The sequence below is a fragment of the Typopeltis vanoorti genome, chromosome 1 (genome assembly GCF_054136105.1).
Source record: "Typopeltis vanoorti isolate ZY-2024b chromosome 1, IOZ_Tvanoo_1.0, whole genome shotgun sequence".
In the NCBI taxonomy this organism is placed as follows: Eukaryota; Metazoa; Arthropoda; class Arachnida; order Uropygi; family Thelyphonidae; genus Typopeltis; species Typopeltis vanoorti.
The window spans coordinates 188,111,416-188,132,388 of NC_143549.1; the positions used below are offsets into that span (position 1 = coordinate 188,111,416).

Consider the following 20,973-nt stretch of genomic DNA (forward strand, 5'->3'; position numbering starts at 1 on the left):
GACATTAGTTCTGTGTTTCTCAGAACTTCAGGCAGTGTATAAATTATTTGGAATTATTGTTTCAACTCCTCTATAACAAATGCGACCAAGTTTGAAAATAAAATAAGCGCATGCACTATCTTTACCCTTCTCCCTTCTGGTAGCCAATTGTATGGTAAAACCAGTAACCAATCAAATGTTCGTAAAACTGTCATCAGCAGGTTGTGACACTGGACATCAGTTCTGTGTTCGTCAGTACACCGATGTATAACAATTGTTTGTGTTTAAAATTTAAAAAAAAATAATAAATTTAAAAACTGTATATTCAGCAAATTTTATTTTTATAATTATAAAAGTATTTTTACCTGTGAAACATGAAAAGACAGTCAAATTCATTAAATTTTTTGTGGAAAGAAACAATAATGAAAAGTGATTCTGCTGATTCTACTGCAGTTAAAAATGAAGTTGAAGATAATACGCACATTGATTCAATGAATATGCAACAAGTTGGAGGATAAAAAGAAAATCATTTACCCAATTCCTGGAATGAAAAAACAAGCATCATATTTTAAAAAGCAGAATAAGTGGTTAAAGTTAAAAATGGTAAATTAGGATGTAGTGTTTGCTCAAAATATAAAAACTTAGGTGCTGAAGGAGAAAAAAGTTGTCACCTATCAAAAGAATGGGTAGAAATGAAAATAGAACCAAATGGAAAGTCAAAATGGAAAACCAAATGGAAAGTCAAATGCAAAATCAAATTCCTGATATATTCCCTCAAGGGGTGTACTGGATACAATAGTACTACATGAAAAATTTACATCATTACTAACTTGCTATCTACAATTTTCCTCCAAATCACTCTGTTAAATGTCAAGACATCAATATTATTAGGTCTTATATTTCTCTCTTCTAAGGCACTTTTCACTGTATCAATTCACCAATATCTTGGTCTTCCTCTGGTTCTTTTTCCTGCCAACCTGGCAGAGAACACTTCTTTTGCTAATCTTACCTCTCCCATTCTGCTTAAGTGACCATACCACCTGAGATTAGCTCTTAACATGCATTCCTGGATGCTGACAATATCTAGTTATTTCCTAATATCCTCATTTTTAATATGATATTGCCATTGATGCCATCTGTTCATGCCCCTGATCTTCCCAAGGACTCTTATATCTGCAGTTTTTAGTCTTTGGTCAACTGTTTTACTTCTAACCCAGCTATCAGATCCATAAGTTAAAATTGGTTTAAACACTGTCTAGTATACAGCTAATTTAGTGTTTTGGCTAATTTCTCTCTTATTCCATATAAATTTATTCAGTTGACTTCTTATCATACCAACTTTGTTGATTCTGTTGTCTATTTCCATATTTAATTTACCATCCTCACTAAAAATCGTGCCTAAGTAGCTAAAATGTTTTACTTGTTCTATAAGTTCTCCATTCACAATGCAGTTGACATTTTCAATGTTTCTGCCTATTTTCATTGTCTTTGTCTTTTTAATGCTGACTTTCATACCATATCTATTACAACAGTTATTCAATTTAGTCAGGGAATCTTGCAGTCTTGTAGCGGATTTATTTAGAAGTATAACATCATCAGCATAAAGCAAAAAAGCAGAGATTAACACCTCCAATTTTGATATCAGGTTTAATACCACTTTCCTTCATAATGTGATCCATATAGATAATGAATAACAGAGGGGGATTATGCACATCCTTGTCTGACACCAGATAAAGCGTTTGGAATAGCTTCCCTCTTGGCACCTCATCATATGCCTTTTCCAGATCTACAAAACTTAAATACAGATCTTTGTTATATTCCCATGATTTCTCAGCTATCTGTCATAAAGTGTAAATCTGATCCTGACAGCCTCTATTTAGCCTGAATCTAGCTTGTTCTTCACCAAGTTTCTCTTCCACAATCCTTCTCAAGCATTTCTCAAGTACCAGGAACACTCAGTAATGAAATGCCTCTGTAATTCTCATTTTCAGTTTTATTTCCCTTTTTATATATGGGTACTATGAGAGCTCTACTCCAATCATCTGGAATTCATCCCTCTGTCCAGGCCTTCTGAACTATGCGGTGCAGCCACTGTAAGACTTTTATATCTCCATACTTGAACATTTCTGGTCTAATATCATCTATGCCTGCTGCCTTTCCACATTTCAGGCTTTTGATTGCTTTTTCTACTTCAAGCATGGATATGTATTCCTGATTGCATGCCTGGTCAGTGGTTTTTATCACTGTGCTGTCATCACTGCTTGTTTCATTTAGCAGTATTTCAAAGTAATTACTCCATACTTCAAGGATATCTTTTTCTCCTGTTTTGATGTCACCTTAGTCATCTCTAACTCCTTTTACAGCACTCTTTCCTCCATTTCTGAGCTTCTTCAACAACCTCCAGAACATCTTGCCAAAGTCCTCCCATGACTTTTGTTTAGCTAGTTTTACACAGTGTTTAGCTTGCTTACATTTGTCTTTGTATTCTCTAAGAGCACAAGCTGACTTATTTCCCAGGAACTTTTGATATGCTTTCTTCTTTTCTTTCACTGCCTCTTTAAAGTGTCCACCATGGAGTTCTGATTTTTCTATCCTTGCACACAAATTCACCACATTCCTCTCTGGCTGAATCAATCAGTGTTTTCTTCAGGGCTTGCTGTTGAATCTCCAAAGTTCGGTTCCTGCTCTCAAACTCTTTCATTTTTTCTTGAATAATATTTGTGTATTTTAGTCTACAGTTCACATCTGAGAGCTGCTCAACTTTTATTTACTTTAAAACTTTCTTACATGTTCTTCTTTTCAATATGAAATTCAATTTTTATCCCGCTCAAGACTAAATGGTGATCACTTCCAACTTCAAATCCTCTGTACACTCTGGTGTCCTGCACCAGTGGGAAAACATCACTATCAACAATAACATAGTCAATGAGACTTTTCTTATTCGTTGCCTCTTCTCTCCATGTGAATTTGTGCACATTTTTATGTTGAAACATTGTGTTAGTAATAACAGTCCTTATCCTGAGAAGAAATCCAACAGGTATTTGCATTATTATTAGCTTTGCTCTTTTCTCCAAATTTTCCCAAAATATTTTTGTATGTCTGACAATCACTTCCTACTCTGCTATATAGGTCCCCAACAAGGACCAACTTTCCCTTTTTCATAGTGTCAGTTGCTTTCTCTAAAGCCTCAAAAAATTTCTCCACTTCTACCTTAATAGAACCTTTTGTGAGACTATAGGCACAAATAAGTCTCGTTGTCTAGTTCCCAATTCTCATGGGAACTGGACAATGAGACTGCCCACATCACTCTACTTGAGACTGCCTAACATTTAAGAAGATTAACCTCATATTTAGTGTTGAATACTATGTCTACTCCTTCTTTTTCTTGACTGTCATTGTCTGAATATAACATTTTGTATTTATTGCTCAGAAAGATCTCACCAGTTTTTGTGAGTTCTCTTTTGTTTCAGTCGCGACTATTATGTCAATCTGGTACTTATCCAATTCCTCAGCTAGCTCCATTTCTTTGCCATTCAGGCTTCTTATGTTGATAGTACCGATCTTGAACTCTGGTGATATTGAGTTGGGGGGTAGGCTTTAGGATTTGTTCCAGTAGCTGACTTTTCACTGTTTGCCCTGGTTCCCTGGCAAAAACAATGGGGGCCCTTGTTTAACCAGGTGACGCCCAAGTCGGCATGAAATTCTGTCATGTTGTACCATCATTTGAAATTTTGGTTTAAGCCAATAAGATTACAATTTGGATGAGGATGGTCTGGCATATCCCAAATTGCCAGCCCATCCTCGTCCGTTCAGTATCCAGGTAGATACCTAACAGGGTGCATCAGGAGAAGGTGAGGATTGGACATTAGGTCAGAAGCCCTGATTGGTTCTTCGCATTCCTTTGAAGGCTATGTGGAGGTCTCCTCTCAGTTATATAGCTTTGACCCTTAAGCACCTCACATAAAAATTTATCAAAACATAATGAATCATTTGCTCATAATAAAATCATAAAAATAAATGAAGAATGTAGCAAATCTATATTACCAAATTTAATTGACAAACTAAATGAAAAATTTAGTTTGTCAAACTTCAAAAATGTTTAATTTTGATTATAGTTTGGTGAAGAGAAACTGACCAATGTCTGATTTACCAGATTTAATCTAGCTGCAAATTAAAAATGGTATTGATCTAGGATTATCATTGCATTCTAGATTCTCAAGAATTAGAATAGCTGAACATATTTCTAAACAAATAAAATTAGAAATATTCTCCAAAATAATGGAAAAAAATTGCAAAATTTCTATAATAGCAGACGAATCGACAACATTATTGAAAATAATTGTTTTAGTTATTCACATGGAAGTTGGGCTCACTGAACCATGTATGATTTTTGTAGATCTTGTAGAACTAGAAAATAACACTGCTGAATGTATACATGCTACTATAATTGCTACTTTAAATTCATATAGATTTTCTGATAACTATTTAAAAAATTATCTCATTGCATTTTGTTCTGGTGGAGCTAGTAATGGTAGGAAACAAATCAGGTGTTGCAATCAAACTTCCACAAAAATTTCCCAACATTCTGATTTGGCAATGAGTAGCTCATCGTTTACAATTAGCATTAGGCAATTCGATAAAAAACATTAAAGAAATAAATCATTTTGAAATATTTATGGATAAATTATATGCTTTTTACCGAGATCGGCCATGTGTTTGGACCACGATGGGCAGCTTGCAGTTAACGAACGGCTCTTGCTGTGTGGAGAAATTACCCAGCTTTATGCAAGCATTTTGCATCGAATGATAAATATAAAGGCTTTTTAAACTGCCTTCTCAATTTGGAATTTTTAAAAGATCTAGCATTAATGATTGATATCATACAGGAATTATCATATCTGTCAGAAGCTCTAGAAAGTCATAATATAAGTATTATAAGGGCTAACTCCTTAATCATGCAAACAATTAATGATTTTAAAAATTCTAAATTATGAATCTAAAATCGACACCATGTTAAAATCAAAAGAATTTGAAGGAACAGCAATTGAAAACAAAATCAGATTTCAGAAACTACCGCGATAAACATTACTAAACTCTCTTGTAATGTCTTTAAAGGATAGACTAATGCAGCAAAGTAATTTTAAACTTTAAAATGAAAATTATGAGGATTTGGAAGATGAAGAACTCAAAAACATTAACTGCATGTTATCCTGAAACATGGAATATGGAAGAAGTTACGTGTCCATGGTTAGAAGGAGAAAAGAGAATAAGATCTTTAAATTTTATTTTGAAATATGAAATTAAAATTAATGATTTTAGAGATTTAGTGGAAATAGCTTTGACTGGAAAGTTACAAAACGAAGTTCCCAGCATGGAGAAAAAAGCCAAAGTGATTAGGGCAACAACTGCAGTTTGCAACGATAAGGAGATGAACGAGCTTTCAGTGCGATGAAGAATATCATAACAACGAAAGAGATCTTCTCCCGCTATAAAACGTTTTGGATTTAATGACAATATTTATAAATGGGAAACCCTTGAATGAATTTAATCCAAATCCCTATATCAAATCTTTTCTAGAAAATCATCACCCGCTATGGATCTTCCCAGAAGAACACAAGATGTGAAGGAGGAAGGAAATAAGGTGTGGCAGCTGTTGTCATAAGTATTTCCTTAAAGTAACTGTTTGTAAATGTTAATCTGTAAAGGAGCGAGTTTTTTCTGGGTAAATGTAAAAGTTATTTTTTTCATGTAAAATCGTCTCGAAAGTGATTTTATTAAATAAAATATTATAGTTACTGTTACTACCATTTTACAAATAAGAATTCACTTTTGGTAATCACATATAAATAAATAGGACTATAAAATAATGCCCCTTGATTGCTACCATTGATTATCACTTGAAGTATAAAAACAAAAGAGAAATATAACGTATTTGAATATTATTATGTTTAGATAATATTTATTTATTATTTATAGATAGTTTGTCATAAAAACTTCTATTGCAAACAAAACAAATTTATTTTATTTACAAAAAATGCAGACTATTGCACATGTGTGATTATAAAAGATTTTATTCTTATTATATTTTGATAGTTAAAAAAATGTTTTTCTTATGTAAGATAAATTATGCAAAAAATTATGATAACCTATGCAAAAAAGCCAAAGAAAAATAGAATAAAAAGCTAAGAAATGTCAAGAAGCATACCAACAAAACAACCTAAAAGTCTTCCATGATACTGTAAGAGAAATTACAAAGGAATTCTCAGCAAAAGCAATAACAATGATCAGCAACAAGATGACTGAAACCGGGAATATTGAATATATAAGAAAAATCTGGTCAAACCATTTTAAGACTATCTTTCACCAAAGAAACAAAACTACAATGTCAACAATAGAAGAAAATAATGATCACCCAAAAATTTTACAAGTAGTAGTTAGATACGCAATAAAACAGATGAAAAACAATAAAGCACCAGGCATTGATACTATCCCTACTGAACTGTGGTCATATGGAGGCAGCTTATCAAGAGAATATTTAACAACCCTATTCAATAAAATACTACAAACAGGAGAGATCCCAGATGACTGGAGAACTAGAAAGATCATCCCAATATACAAGAAAGGAGACAAAAGAGACTGCAGAAATTACAGACCAATCAATTTACTCCCTCACACCTATAAAATATTCATAAAAATTATACAAAATAGATTAAAAAGCACATATGAAGGCATAGAACAAGCTGGTTTCTGAGGAAACTATTCAACAATAGACCAAATTTTCACATTGCACCAACTAGCAGAGCTCAGCTGGGAAGACCATAAAGAACTATATTGTTGTTTTGTGGACTTTAAACAAGCTTTCGATAACATCAACAGAGAAATCCTTAAAATTCTACTAGAAAAAGCAATAGACAAATATATAATGCAGTTTTTGATAAAATATTACTCTAAGACAAATGCAATAATTAAAAAGGACACACTCACAACAGAACCCATAGAGATCCAAAAATGGATCTCTATGGGTGGATGTCCATTATCCCCATGCCTATTCAACATATATGTAGAAGTTGTAAAGAAGGCAATAGACAATGAGCCTGGAATCAATGTCAATGGTTTAAACATAAATAATATCAAATATGCAGATGATCTTGTCCTTCTTGCAAGAACCCCAAACGACTACAAAAGTTGATCAACAACCTAAACGAAACCTGTAAAACATATGACATGACAATAAATATGCAAAAGACAAAAGTGATGAAAATAGGGAGGAACAGAACTACCATCTCAGCCACCCAAAATGGAGAACAAATAGAACAAGTAAACAACTTCATATACCTTGAATCAAAACTAACAGAAATAATAGATGAACTCAAAACAATAGAACACAGAATAGCGATAGGATGGACCACCATGGGAAAATTGCAGAAAATCTGGAAAACAAACAATATCTAAGCAAGCCAAAATCAAATTATATGAATCAATAATTATACCAACAGTCATCTATAGAGCAGAAGCATGGACAGTTAAAAAAAGAGAGAGAGAGAGAGAGAGAGAGAGAGAGAGAGAGAGAGAGGAGAAAAAACTGCTGGCATTTGAAATGAAATGCTTAAGAAAAATAAATAGAGCAAGTTGGATAGAAAAGAAAACAAACAGCACAGTCAGACAACAACTATTGTATAAAAAGATAATAATAGAAAAAATTAGAAAACAACAACTGAGATGGTTTGGACACACTGTACACATGGATGCAGACAGACTTCCTAACGTCCTAATCAATACTTTTCCAAATGAAAAAAGAAGACCTGGAAGACCAAGAATTACCTGGCTGAAATTAATAAAGATTATCTTGGGATGCAGAACATATAAGGAACTTTTTCGAACAGCAAGGAATAGAGAAGACTGGAAGATCCTGCTCAAGAGAAGACTCAATCCGTCTTAGATGGAAGAGAAGAAGAAGAAGATAAATTAACACAGATGATTATGTGCAAATATTTCATGTTTAGATCATGAAATATTTGTTTAAAAATGATAGCCTTTACAGGTTGATTGTTTCCTCATTCTTTTTGATTGGCATTTGTACACAAGCTGTATTAATAAAAGTTTTTGTGTGAAATACCACTTTTTTTTTGCTTGCTGATGTGAGCCCTTTGTTAAAATTTCCATGGGCTCACCACTGCTTACATCCATCACTGTCCTACAGACTTTCACTTCTCATCTCTCAACAAACACATCTGCCACATTTGCCCAAGCATACATATTACATTCCTGACAATGAACCATCTCAGTAAAGAAAACAAAATCAGTAACAAAAAACCATATCAGCTACAAGAATTACACTCAATTTTTGCACCATGCATTGAGTTGATCTAATTCTTACCACCATTTTTGTCTGTGTTAACTGTTATTCACAAAATCTGCTACATAACCTACTAACATAACTCAACAATTAATACACATTTGGTATCAGTAATTAAATAAAATTTTGGTAAAATGCATAAAATTCTTCAAAAATATTCTATAAAACAAAATTTATGTTTGTTTTACTCCAGTACAAATTTTGTTGTATGTTTCCTTGCACCATTGCACTTTTCCTTGCAGAGAATATATACAAAAATATTACACCAGAGTACAAATTTGGCAAGCACAAACTATCCACAGACAATATTTTCTACCTAGATTAGACTCCCTGCAAATCTGTAGCAAAAACATTTGTAAATTATATCAAAAACTTATATTTTTTTGCAGACACATCATTAACACATCTTATTCTATTGTTGCTCTTTGTGATTGTTGACTGTATAAAAATGTAACACTAAATGAGCAATACCAGCTGTATGACTGAAGGAATAAAGCTGTATGACAAAGAAATTACTTACTTGAAGAGCTTTTTTTAATGTTTCTTCACTTTTTGTTAAAATTTTATCAGCCTCCTTTTCTTGATTCTCTATTATTGTACGCAAAATAATGTTAGTCATCTCAAATGCAGACAAAAGGTTGTTTAAAATGTCTTGTTTTTCTTTTAGGGCCCAGTCATATTTTTTTTGCCACACCCATGAATCTTTATCCTCCTAAATCATAAAATATGTACACTTTTAGGGGATTTCTTATTAATGTTAATTTATGAAAATTAATAACCACATAATCATTATAATAGATTTATTAATAGCAGCAGATGAGAAATGATGACTTGTGTTTTGTGACATATAAAAATAGGTGGTTTTCACAGATTTTTTGTAATGATGAATTTCACAAAATCTGCTACGTAACCTACTAACAATCTCAACAATTAATCCACATTTGGTCTCAGTAATTAAAGAAATTTTTGGTAAAATGCATAAAATGCGTAAATACAAACATGAATTTCAAAATGATCTTGAAAAATGTCCATTACTCACCTACCAATTTTGATAATAGGCAAAATAAAATTTGGACTAATTTAATGACATAATAACAACATCAAAGCAAATTTATATTTAACACAATTAAAATTTAACTGCTAATATTTATATTAGTATTTTACTTTGATTTTGATCTTAATGATCCTTGAAAATTTCTCTTTAAAACAGAGAAGTACAGTACTATTCAGATCCACAGTTTAATTTTTTTTTTTTAATTACACAATGATAAATAATATGGCAACAGCAGCAAACTTTTTGGATTAAAAAAATTCGACTGATGATGACATATAAAATCAGTCAAATATACATAAAAATTAAATAATTATATTAAAAAAATGACAATTCGAAAAAAAATATATATGCATATATTTTTGAATTGTCATTATCTTTTTAGAAATGCTGCAAGCTGTGCCCATCTCCAATTCACAAAGAAAAAGAACAGAATTTCTTTCACATAGTACACTGGGATTGCTTTTGAGTCTCCACAGACATACCAAAAATATTTATCATGCTTCATAAGAAGATACACTGCTTGGAAAGCAGTGTATCTTCTCATGAAGTCAACGGACATTATAGTATGAGAAACAAATAGCCATGATGCCTACCTTAATAAAGATGTAGGAGCTCTTTTTGCTACGATGACTGCAATTATCCTATGGGCATACTTTCCACAAGTGTACGATAGTAGTCAATGGGAATTTTCGACCATTCTTCCTCTAGGCATGTAATAACGTCCTGGAATGTTGTGGGGATAGATATCCCTTGACCTCACAGGACACTCTATTTCATCCCACAGATGTTCAATAGGGTTGAGATCAGGACTCTGTGGAGCCCAGTCAAGTGTGGCTATGTTCATATCCATAAACAGTTACAGTGGCAGCCTTATTACATGGTGCACTGTCTTGTTCAAAAGAGACAATGGTCAGTTCTGCAGAAACGGCACAAAGTATGAAGCGTTGCATTGTCTGGAATGTTGAGATACCACTCGGAGCTCAATGTTCATGACACCACAAACAGAGGTCCGAGGTAAAATAGGGCCATACCATCACACTGCTAATCTTGGAATTTTTTAGTTGGGATTATGCACTCTGGTAAGAGATATTCACCAGGCATCTATGCCCACACACATCCATCTACTCTGGAGATGGCGTAACGTGATTTGTCGCTCTATAATACAGCCTTCTAAGCTTTCATATTCCACTTTACACACTCTTGCACCACTCAAGACAGTGCTGCATGTTAGTTCGGGTAATGTGGGGCTTTCATATTGCGATACTACTATGGAAACCTTGGTAGTATTGCATTGTGAACCTCAGATCTGAATGTTTTTGTGCAGATTTATGTTCCAGTTGATGCCCAGAACTCTGTATTCAACATGTCAAGAGATGAATAGTGGCTTTTACAGCACCCTACACTAATGCTTTTCACAGCATGATATGTCGTTTACTGCGGGGAGCACTTGCTGATGACTTCCTGCACTTCCATCTCAGTATGATATTACTGACTGTTGATTGGGGATGATCCAATTTGTCAATTTGCCAAACACATAGACATGAAAACCTGGCATCCTATCACAACGCCTCTTTCAAACTCTGTCACTTCCCTTCTTGCAGTCATTTCTTCCAGACATAGTTGCACTGACTTGAAAGCATCATAGTCCTCCAATTTATCATCATCAAGTTCCTGACATTTACCCTCAAGGGGTGTACAAAATATGATAGTACTACATGAAAAATTTACATCATTACTAATTTCTTACCTACAATTTTCTGCCAAATCAATCTGTTATTACCTGTCAAAGCTACAACATTGTCAGATCTTATATTTATATATCTATCTTCTAAAGCATTTTTTACCATATCAATCCACCTATATCTTGGTCTTCCTCTGGGTCTTTTTCCTGCCAACCTGGCAGAGAACACTTGTCTGGCTAAACTTTCCATGCCCATTCTGTTTAAGTGACCATACCACCTGAGATAGCTCTGCTAATATCAAGTTCTTTCCTAATATCCTTGTTTTTAATATGATATTGCCATTGATGCCATCTCTTCATGACCCTAATCTTTCTCAGGACTCTCATATCTGCGGCCTCTAGTCTTTGGTCAAGTGTTTTACTTCTGACCCAGCTCTCATATCAATAAAGTTAAAACTGGTTTGAACACTGTCTTGTATACAGCTAATTTAGTGTTTTGACTAATTTCTCTCTTATTCCATATAAATTTAATCAGTTGACTTCCTACCATACCAGCTTTGTTGATTCTGTTTTCTATTTCCATATCTAATTTACCATCTTCACTATATAGATAATCCATATAGATAATGAATAAGAGAGGTGATAATGTACATCCTTGTCTGACACCAGATTTAACATTAAACCATCACCCTGTACTTCCTTCAATTCTAACTGCTGACTTACAACTCAAATAAAGACTAAGATTGCTTGATATAATGATCCACTGACACCATACAACTGTAGCGTTTTGAATATCTTCTCTCTTGGCACCTTGTCATATGCTTTTTCCAGATCTATAAAACTTAAATACAGATCTTTGTTATATTCCCATGACTTTTCAACCATTTGTCGTAAAGTGAACAGAGGCTGTCTGATCCTGACAGCCTCTATTTGGCCTGAATCCAGCTTGTTCCTCACCAAGCTTCTCTTCCACAATCCTTCTGAACTGTTTCTCAAGTATACTGGCATAAATCTTACCAGGAACACTCAGTAGAGAAATAACTCTGTAATTCTCAAAATCAGTTTTATTTCCCTTTTTATATATGGGTACTATGAGAGCTCTACTCCAATCATCTGGAATTCATCCTTCTGTCCAGGCCCTCTGAACTATACAGTGTAGCCACTGTAAAACTTTTATACCTCCATACTTGAGCATTTCTGGGGTAATATCATCTACTCCAGCTGCCTTTCCACATTTCAGACTTTTGATGGCGTTTTCTACTATTCAAGCATGGATATGTATTCCTGATTGCATGCCTGGTCAGTGGTTTTTATCAATGTGCTCTCATCACTGCTAGTTTCATTTAGCAATTTTTTGAAGTAATTACTCCATACTTCAAGGATATCTTTTTCTCCAGTTTTCATATCACCTTTGTCATCTCTAATTCCTTTTACAGCACTCTTTCCTCCATTTCTAAGCTTCTTCAACAACCTCCAGAATATCTTGCCACCTTCTTGATATTTATTTTCTATGTTCTTACCAAAGTCTTCCCATGACTTGTTTAGCTAGTTTTACACAGTGTTTAGCTTTCTTGCATTTGTCTCTGTATTCTCTAGGAGCAAAAGCTGACTTATTTGCCATGAACTTTTGATATGCTTTCTTCTTTCCCTTCACTGTTTACAGCACTTTATTTTTTTTCTTCGTTCCCTTCACTCTTTAACTTTCTGTGTCCACCAGGGAGTTCTGATTTTTCTATCCTTGCAGACAACCTCACCGCATGCCTCTCTGGCAGATTCAATCAATGTTTTCTTCCGAGCTTGCCACTGAATCTCTAAGGTTTGATTCCTGTTCTCAAACTCTTTCATTTTTTCTTGATTAATGTTTTTATATTTTAGTCTACAGTTCATATCTGAGAGCTGCTCAACTTTTATTCGTTTTAAAACTTTCTTACATGTTCTTCTTTTCAATATGCAATTCAATTTTATCCTGCTTAAGACTAAATGGTGATCACTTCTAATTTCAAATCCTCTGTACACTCTAGTGTCCTGCACCAGAGAGAAAACATCACTATCAACAATAATATAGTCAATGAGACCTTTCTTATTCCTTTTCTCTTCTCTCCATGTGAATTTGTGCACATTTTTATGTTGGAGCATGTTGTTAGTAATAACCAGTCCATGTCCTGAGCAGAAATCCAACAAGTATTTGCCATTATTATTTGCCTCCAATTTCTATCAGCTACAAATTATGCTACATGGCACGATGCACCTTGCCCATTGGGGTGTCTGTTGATTTCTTTCCAAGCAGTTTATTACTGTTAAGATTCCTTCATATGGGAATGTTCCATTTAAACTGAAAGATGCTTATTTACATCACAGAATTTATTCTAAGATTTAAATAATTAAATATAGCTTTCAAAATTAATTTAGAAGAATCAATAAACAGATCCCATTTGAATGAAGGGCGAAGTACTGGAAGTGGGTAGAAGGAACGACAGAATCATGTCAATGAAATTGGGTCTTGGAGAAGAGTGGGTGGTTGTATTATGTGTATATGCCCCACAAGTTGGCTGTACAGCAGAGGAGAAAGATGAGTTCTGGAACATGTTAGATGAAGAAATGAGGGAACTGGAAGAAAACGAGATGGTGATTGTCAGAGGAGACTTGAAGGACACATAGGGAGACAGAATAGAGACTGTGAAAGGGTGCACGGTGGCCACGGAGTTGGAATGATGAACCAGGAAGGAGAGAGGATTGTGGACTTTGCAGTAGCGTTTGATCTGGCAATTGTGAACTCGTTTTATTACAAGAGGGAAGAACATTTGATAACATTTAGGAGTGGTAACAACAGTTCACAAATTGACTACATTTTGACTAGAAGAAAACATCTTAAGGTTGTGACAAAATGTAAAGTAATTCCAACAGATCAAGTGACTGACTGGCACAGCAACACTGACTGCTGTGCTCAGACTTTAAAATAAGATCGAAGATAACCTCTGGAAGCCATGGGATGAAGACAATTAAGTGGTTTCACTTAAAAGAAGAGAGTGTGAGGAATCGTTTTAGGGAGAGGGTGTTAGAGAGGATTTTGGATGGACTGGAAAGTGTACAAGATTGGTGGAAACATAATTCAAAAGTAATCCTGAGCTGTGCAATCGAGGTGCTTGGTGAGACATCTGGAAAGATTAGAGAGCAGAAGGAGGGGTTGGTGGTGGAATAATAATGTACAAGTGGCAGCGACAGCTAAGAGGAAGGCAAAGCAGAAGTAGGATGAGTCAAGAGTGGAAGGGGACAGAGAGAGAAAGCAAGAAGCCAAGAGAGTTGTGGCACAGGCGAAGGCCATGGCATATCAAGATCTGTATGATCAATTAGAAACAAAGGAAGGACAGAGAAAAATTTATCAACTAGCAAAATGTAGAAATAAAGCAGCAAAGGACATCTTACATGTGAGGCAGATCAAAGATGCTGAAGGAAGAGTATTATGGAGGGATGTGGACATAAGAAACAGATGGAGAACATACTTTGAGGGACTTTTGAATGAGGAAAATGCAAGGACTCAACAGAGAAGATGGGCAGCCTTCTGAGGGGATGGTGCAGAACATCAGTAGAGTGAAAGTGACGGAGGCCATGAAGAGGATGAGGAATGGAAAATCGGTGGGCCCAGACAGGATTCCAGTGGAAGCATGGAAGGCACTGGGGGAAGAGGGAATTGACCTGCTGTGGGACTTGTTCACGAAAGTTTGCCAAAAGGAAAATATACCTGAGGAATGGATGGAGAGTACTCTTGTCCCCATCTACAAGGGTAAAGGGGATGCACAAGACTGTAAAAATTACAGAGGAATAAAGTTGATGTCCCACACAACGAAAATCCTAGAAAGGGTTCTTGATGGAAGATTGAGGAAGGAAGTAGAGATTGCGAAGGAACAATTTGGCTTCATGACTGGTAGATCAACAACAGATGCTATCTTTGGGTTACGGCAGATGATGGAAAAGTTTCGAGAGAAACAATGGGAGCTACATCTGGCATTTATTGATCTGGAGAAAGCATACAATAGGGTGCCAAGGCAAGAAGTCTGGAGATGTCTGAGAGAGAAGAAGGTTCCGGAGAAATATGTCAGGTTGGTGCAGGAGATGTAGAGAAATGTGAAGACAAGTGTTCGGACCTGTCTGGGACAACCAGAAAGTTTTCAAGTAACAGTTGGCTTGCATCAAGGGTCAGCATTAAGTCCATTTCTGTTTAACATTGTGATGGAGGAGGTGAGAGAAGATGTGCCTTGGACAATGTTGTATGCAGAGGACATCTTGCTGTGTGCAGATTCAAGAGAAGAAGCGGGAACTAAACTGAAAGATGGAGAAAAGTAGTCATACCTCTCAGTCTCATACCTCTCTCTTCCAAACAGATCCCATTTGGAAGAGAGAGGTATGAGACTGAGCAGAAGTAAGACAGAGTATATGTGTTGCACAGTGGGTGGTGGCCAGGAGACAGATCTGGAGCTGGAAGGAAATTTCATCAGGAAGGAGAGGGACTTTAGATACTTAGGTTCAACAGTGGAAGAAGATGGAGGAGCTGAGAAGGAAGTAAATGCAGGATACAAGCGGGTTGGAGGAACTGGAGGGAGATGGCTGGAGTGTTATGCGATAAGAGGGTGCCGATCAATCTGAAAGGCAAAATCTATAGCCCTGAGGAAAAATAACATCAGCAGGATGGAAGTAGCAGAGATGAGAATGCTTAGGTGGGTGTGCGGTGTGACCAGAATGGATTGTCTGAGAAATGACTGTGAGGGAACACTGAAGGATACGAACTTAGGAGCGAAGATACAGGAGGCAAGGTTGAGATGGTTTGGTCATGTAATGAGGGAGGGCAAATATGTGGGAAGAAGGGTCATGCAGATGGATGTGCAAGGAAGGAGGAAGCGTGGGATGTCAAAGAAGATGGAGAGCTGGTAGAAGAGGACTTGAGGATGAAGAACTTAGATGTGGTAACAGCCCAAGACAGGAGGATGTGGAGGAGACTCATCATCAACAGTGACCCCACTTAGTGGGAGAAGCTGCAGAAGAAGAAGAATAAACAGATCCCATTTGCTAGATTAAATTATTGGCCAAATGCTTTTATATAACATTCCACATTATTTATAATACTAAATGGCCATTTTGAGATGGAAAAAAAAAGATTGCTGCCTTTTAAGATCAAAACATTTTAATTTGAAGGAAAAAGTAAAGATTGATTTTTTTACATTCAGATTGAGTTTTTTAAAAAAAATTCAAATTGCGATTCATGATTATTCAGTTCATGAATAAAATCACCACGGTCTGCTTGAGATTATAAATGAAGTTCTGTCAAAAGTTGGATCAACATCATATTGGCCTCATATGATTCAAGCATCAAGATTTTCCATATACAATATGTTAAGCTCTGTGCTTAACATATTGTATATGGGAAACAAAAGAAATAAACATAAATGAGAAATGCCGCATCATCCAAAATTTGCAGATGATATTGTCCTAATAGCAGATAATCTTGAAGATCTGGAAGAAAGGCTAAAATAGCTAAATGAAGCCTCCAGAGTAATTGTTGGAAATAATTTGGAAAGCTTTAACAAAATGAATAGAGAAAAAACAAAAATAATAAAAACAAAAAAAAATAAAAAATAAAATAAAGTTGAAAACCATGAAATAGAAAAGTTCTTCATACATATGTTTGGGCCAACTGTTATCCTTTGAGGAGTGCCAAAGAAAAGAGATTGAACGAAGAATTCACCTTGGATGGATGGCTTATGGGAAAATGAGAGACATATTCAGAAGTGAGTCTATGAGTTTTTAGACTCTATGAGTCTAAAAAGGAAAGCTTTTGACCAGTGCATACTTCCTGTCCTAACATATGGAGGAGAAACACGGACTTTAACAGAAGCCCTAAACAAAAAGCTGAGAACAACACAACATCGCATGGAGAGAAGTATGCTAAAAATAACATTAAGAGATAGTAATCAAATCCTGGATAAGATCTCAAACAGGTGTCATGGATATTGTAAAATACATTAAACAGGCAAAGTGGAGATGGGCTGGCCATATTGCCAGACGCAGCGACGGGAGATAGACTAGAAAAACAACATAGTGGAGACCAATGGATGGAGAAAGTCAAAGAGGAAGACCGAGAAGAAGGTGGAGGGATGAACTGGAAAAAATTGCAAAAGTGAGATGGATGGGAGAGGCAGAAAACCGAGTGATCTGGAAAATCATGGGGGGAGACCTTCGTCCAGCAGTGGACAGAATCAAAAGGTTGAAGAAGAAGAAGATACCTGATATTTTTACAATAATATAAAAAAACAGAGACGCATACCAAAAGGAAGGTATGATGAAAATTTTAAGAAGCAAATACACTATGAAAGTCAATTTAACCAAAACTTGCCTTTTGTAAAATGCTTAGCATATCTTTCAAATTCTCAACAGCAATGACTGATTCTTTTGTCTGTGAGTCAACTTCAGAAATCATTTTCTTTATATCTATTTCTTCAACAAACTTCTTTTTTTCTATAGTCATTCCTGAGAAGCTAAAAAGAGTCAAAAAATGTAATTTTCATAACATAAAACAACCAAAGAAATGATTAGTTACAATGACAATTGGTTACAACTACTTTTTTTTGTCATATCTACTATTTATTATTTTTATTATTTCATGATACCTCCAAGGAGGCCAAAGACTCATCAAGGGAGGATGCCTACTCTACAACTCTCTGTGTTCACCACGTAATCCACCAACTATACTGAACCACCACTACCATCATCATCTACACCAATGCCATCTACTGCTCACCACCACCACTAGCATTTTTTTTGTCTGTAAACTGCATGTGTTCTGAAGGCTGATTTGTCTGTATACAGAATGAAAAAACCCTGCTATCTCTGTATGAGATTGGCTAACTCACCTTCAACTGAAAAAAAAAAACATCTTAAGATTCCTCCCATCATGACGAGAATCGAAATTAGGCCTTTCCAACAGAAGGCCACAACATATCGTCATTCTTCCAATTGCACTACAGAGGCACTCAAAATCATGTGGAGGTGACGGGGAATATTATATACATAATATTTTTTTCTGTCTATTTTGACTAATAAAATGGTCTGAATGAAACCAAAGTTGAATTAATTTGGAAAGCTTTAACAAAATGCCAAATTTCATTAATTTCCATAAAGTGAAAAATAGGAATTATTATTATTGTTTCAAACTGTTTTGCTAACAAAAGCAATCCTATAAATAAAAACCACAGCAATAAAATAGGTTCAACAATTTCACTTTTTAATCCAAGAATGAAAATTACATACTACAACTGTGTTAAGAATAATTACTTTAATTTCCCAAGGTTTCATCCTTCATATTAAAGTCATCATCAGGAGTATACACATATATATTATATATAGTGACAAGCTACATTATATTTCAAACAGTATGTCAAAGTGAGAACGATTTGATCAACTATTATTCTACTGACCTAACCTCTAGTTAAAAAAAAATAAAAAACCTGCATCAAAGCTGTATCTTATAACACGGTCAGAGAAAAAAAAAATCATATTAATAATTTTAATACAGCAATAGTGGCCTACTCAATAATTTAACATAAGTGTTTTCTTATATTAAGGCTTGGAATACTACAGTCCTGATTATAATGAAGAAAGGTTATGTGGGCAGAATATGTGCCATCCATATTCATAGGAATTTTTGTGTTGAGTGGTGGATGGAATTAAGTAAAATGAGATATCTAATTTGTTCAAATTTGTCAAGTTATTTCAATTTTGCCATCAGATTTGGGCTGTCTTTAGCTGCAAAACTGGGTAAAATAAAAGGATATGATTACACCCATAAACCAAAAATTATTTGAGATTTGAATGAGGAAGGCATGCCTGCACTCCTTGGAGTTAAACTGTCCAAAGAAAGAATGTCATCAGTTTGATTTTAGTTGCCAACTAGAGGAACTTTTTAAGCATCTCCATAGTGTAATTGGAAGAACAATGGTATGTTGTGTCCTTCAATTGGAAAAGGCCTAAGTTCAATTCTTGTCGTGACAAGAAGAATCTTTATATGGGTTTTTTCAATTGAAGGTGAGTTAGACTATCTCCTATGAAGGTAGCAGGGTTTTTTCCTCCCAGAAACTTGGGTTTTTCATCCAGCATAAGGACAAATCAGCCTTGAGAAAAATGCAATTTACAGGCAAAAAATACTAGTGGTGGTGGGCAGTAGATGGTGTTGGTGTGGACAATGATGATGGTAGTTGCAGTTTGCTGTAGTTGGTGGTGTAGACAGAGAACTGTAGAGTAGGTGTCCTCCCTTGATGAGTCTTTGGACTCCTTGGAGGTGTCATGTGATAATTGCATGAACCACCACTCAACACAAAAATTAGATGTCATTAACACTAAAAAACAAGGCTTTAAAGATTTTCTCCAATGAGCAAGCACTTAGTATGAGTTAAAAGTTATCAACAATACCGTCATAAAAAATGGCTACAGCAAAAATACTACCAACAAAATTCTTCACAAGAACGCACCTAATAATAAACTAGATTACAATAAAACTACAGCCATTCCATACATTAAAGGGATATCGGATAAAATGAATAGGATACTGCAGAAATACAACCTGAATGCAACCTTTAAACCTCCTGCAAAATTAAAGAACTTATTCAACTCCTCCAAGAATCCACTTCCATCACTGGTCCACCCTGGAGTATACCGTATTCAGTGCACCTGTAATTTGCCTTATATAGGTGAAATTGGATATACAATTCCTATCCAAAAAAAAAAAAGGAACATAAACGGCACATTAAATTTAATAACTATGGTCAATCTGGCCTTTCTGATCAAGTCCTGACTACTGTACAAAGAACTGACTGGAAAGGCACTTGTTCATTGCATCACACCAAAATGTAGTATGAGTGCAAATATAAAGAGGCCTATTGAATTCTAATCAACTACTCTAATCTTAAAACTATAATGATGGTCTAAAAATTCCTAAGAATATGGTTGGTACGTATTTTACCCACATGGCCTTTGTTCATTATAATTAGGACTGTAGAAATCCAGGCCTTAATATAACAAACACTTATGCTAAATTATTGAGTAGCCCACTATTGTTGCTGTATTAAAATTACTAATATGAATTTTTTTTCTCTGACCATGTTATAAATAGGATACAGCTCTGATGCAGTTTTTCTTTTTTTTTTTTTCACTCAAGGTCAGGCCAGTAGAATAACAGTTGATCAAATCTGGTACTAGCATACTGTTTGAAATGTAATGTAGCTTGTCTTTCTTGTAGATAGGCTTATATGTTGGTTAGATATATTCTAATTTTTTTTGGAAATGACAAAGTAAACTATATTATTAATTATAAAAACTTTAATTAATAACTACCTACTAGAATGGTCTGAAAAGTTCAGCCTAAGAAGGAAAAAACGAATTTATAATTTCAAAATTATTTTTATTTTTCAACATAATCTCCCTTAAGACAAATATTTATTCCAGCGATGCTCCAGCGCCACTATCCCATCCCTGTAGTGGTTCTCAGTAAGATCTGCAAAATACCCCTCAACAGCTTCGATCACCTCTTGATTCGAAGAAAAACGCTGACCAGCGAGGAAGAGTTTTAGTTTTGGGAAGAGATAGAAGTCAGAGGGATCTAAATCTGGAGAATAGGGTGGATGTTCCAACAATTCATAATGAAGATTCCTTAATTTTCCCATTGCCAAAACACCTTTGTGGGCAGGTGCACTGTCCTGATGAAAGATGATTTTTTTTCTTCTGCAAACCGGGTCTTTACTCGCAAATTTTTTCATCTAGTCTGGTTAAAAGATCGGAATAATATTCCCCAGTTATTATTTTACCCTTTTCAAGATAATTAATAAACAAAATGCCTTTAGCATCCCAAAACACCGATGA

The 20,973-nt window shown here is 35.0% G+C and overlaps 1 protein-coding gene across 1 annotated transcript in view; it reads right to left on the reverse strand.

Moving 5' to 3' along the window:
* LOC150110713 (uncharacterized) overlaps window positions 1–20,973 on the reverse strand; it is a 410,078-nt gene that overhangs the window by 264,778 nt on the left and 124,327 nt on the right. Inside the window, exons 6-7 of the mRNA XM_090395888.1 lie at window positions 17,456–17,597; window positions 8,856–9,047 (exon numbers count right to left, since the gene is read on the reverse strand). Of these exons, the coding sequence (XP_090252014.1) occupies window positions 8,856–9,047; window positions 17,456–17,597 (334 nt within the window). The remainder of the gene's footprint in view (window positions 1–8,855; window positions 9,048–17,455; window positions 17,598–20,973) is intronic.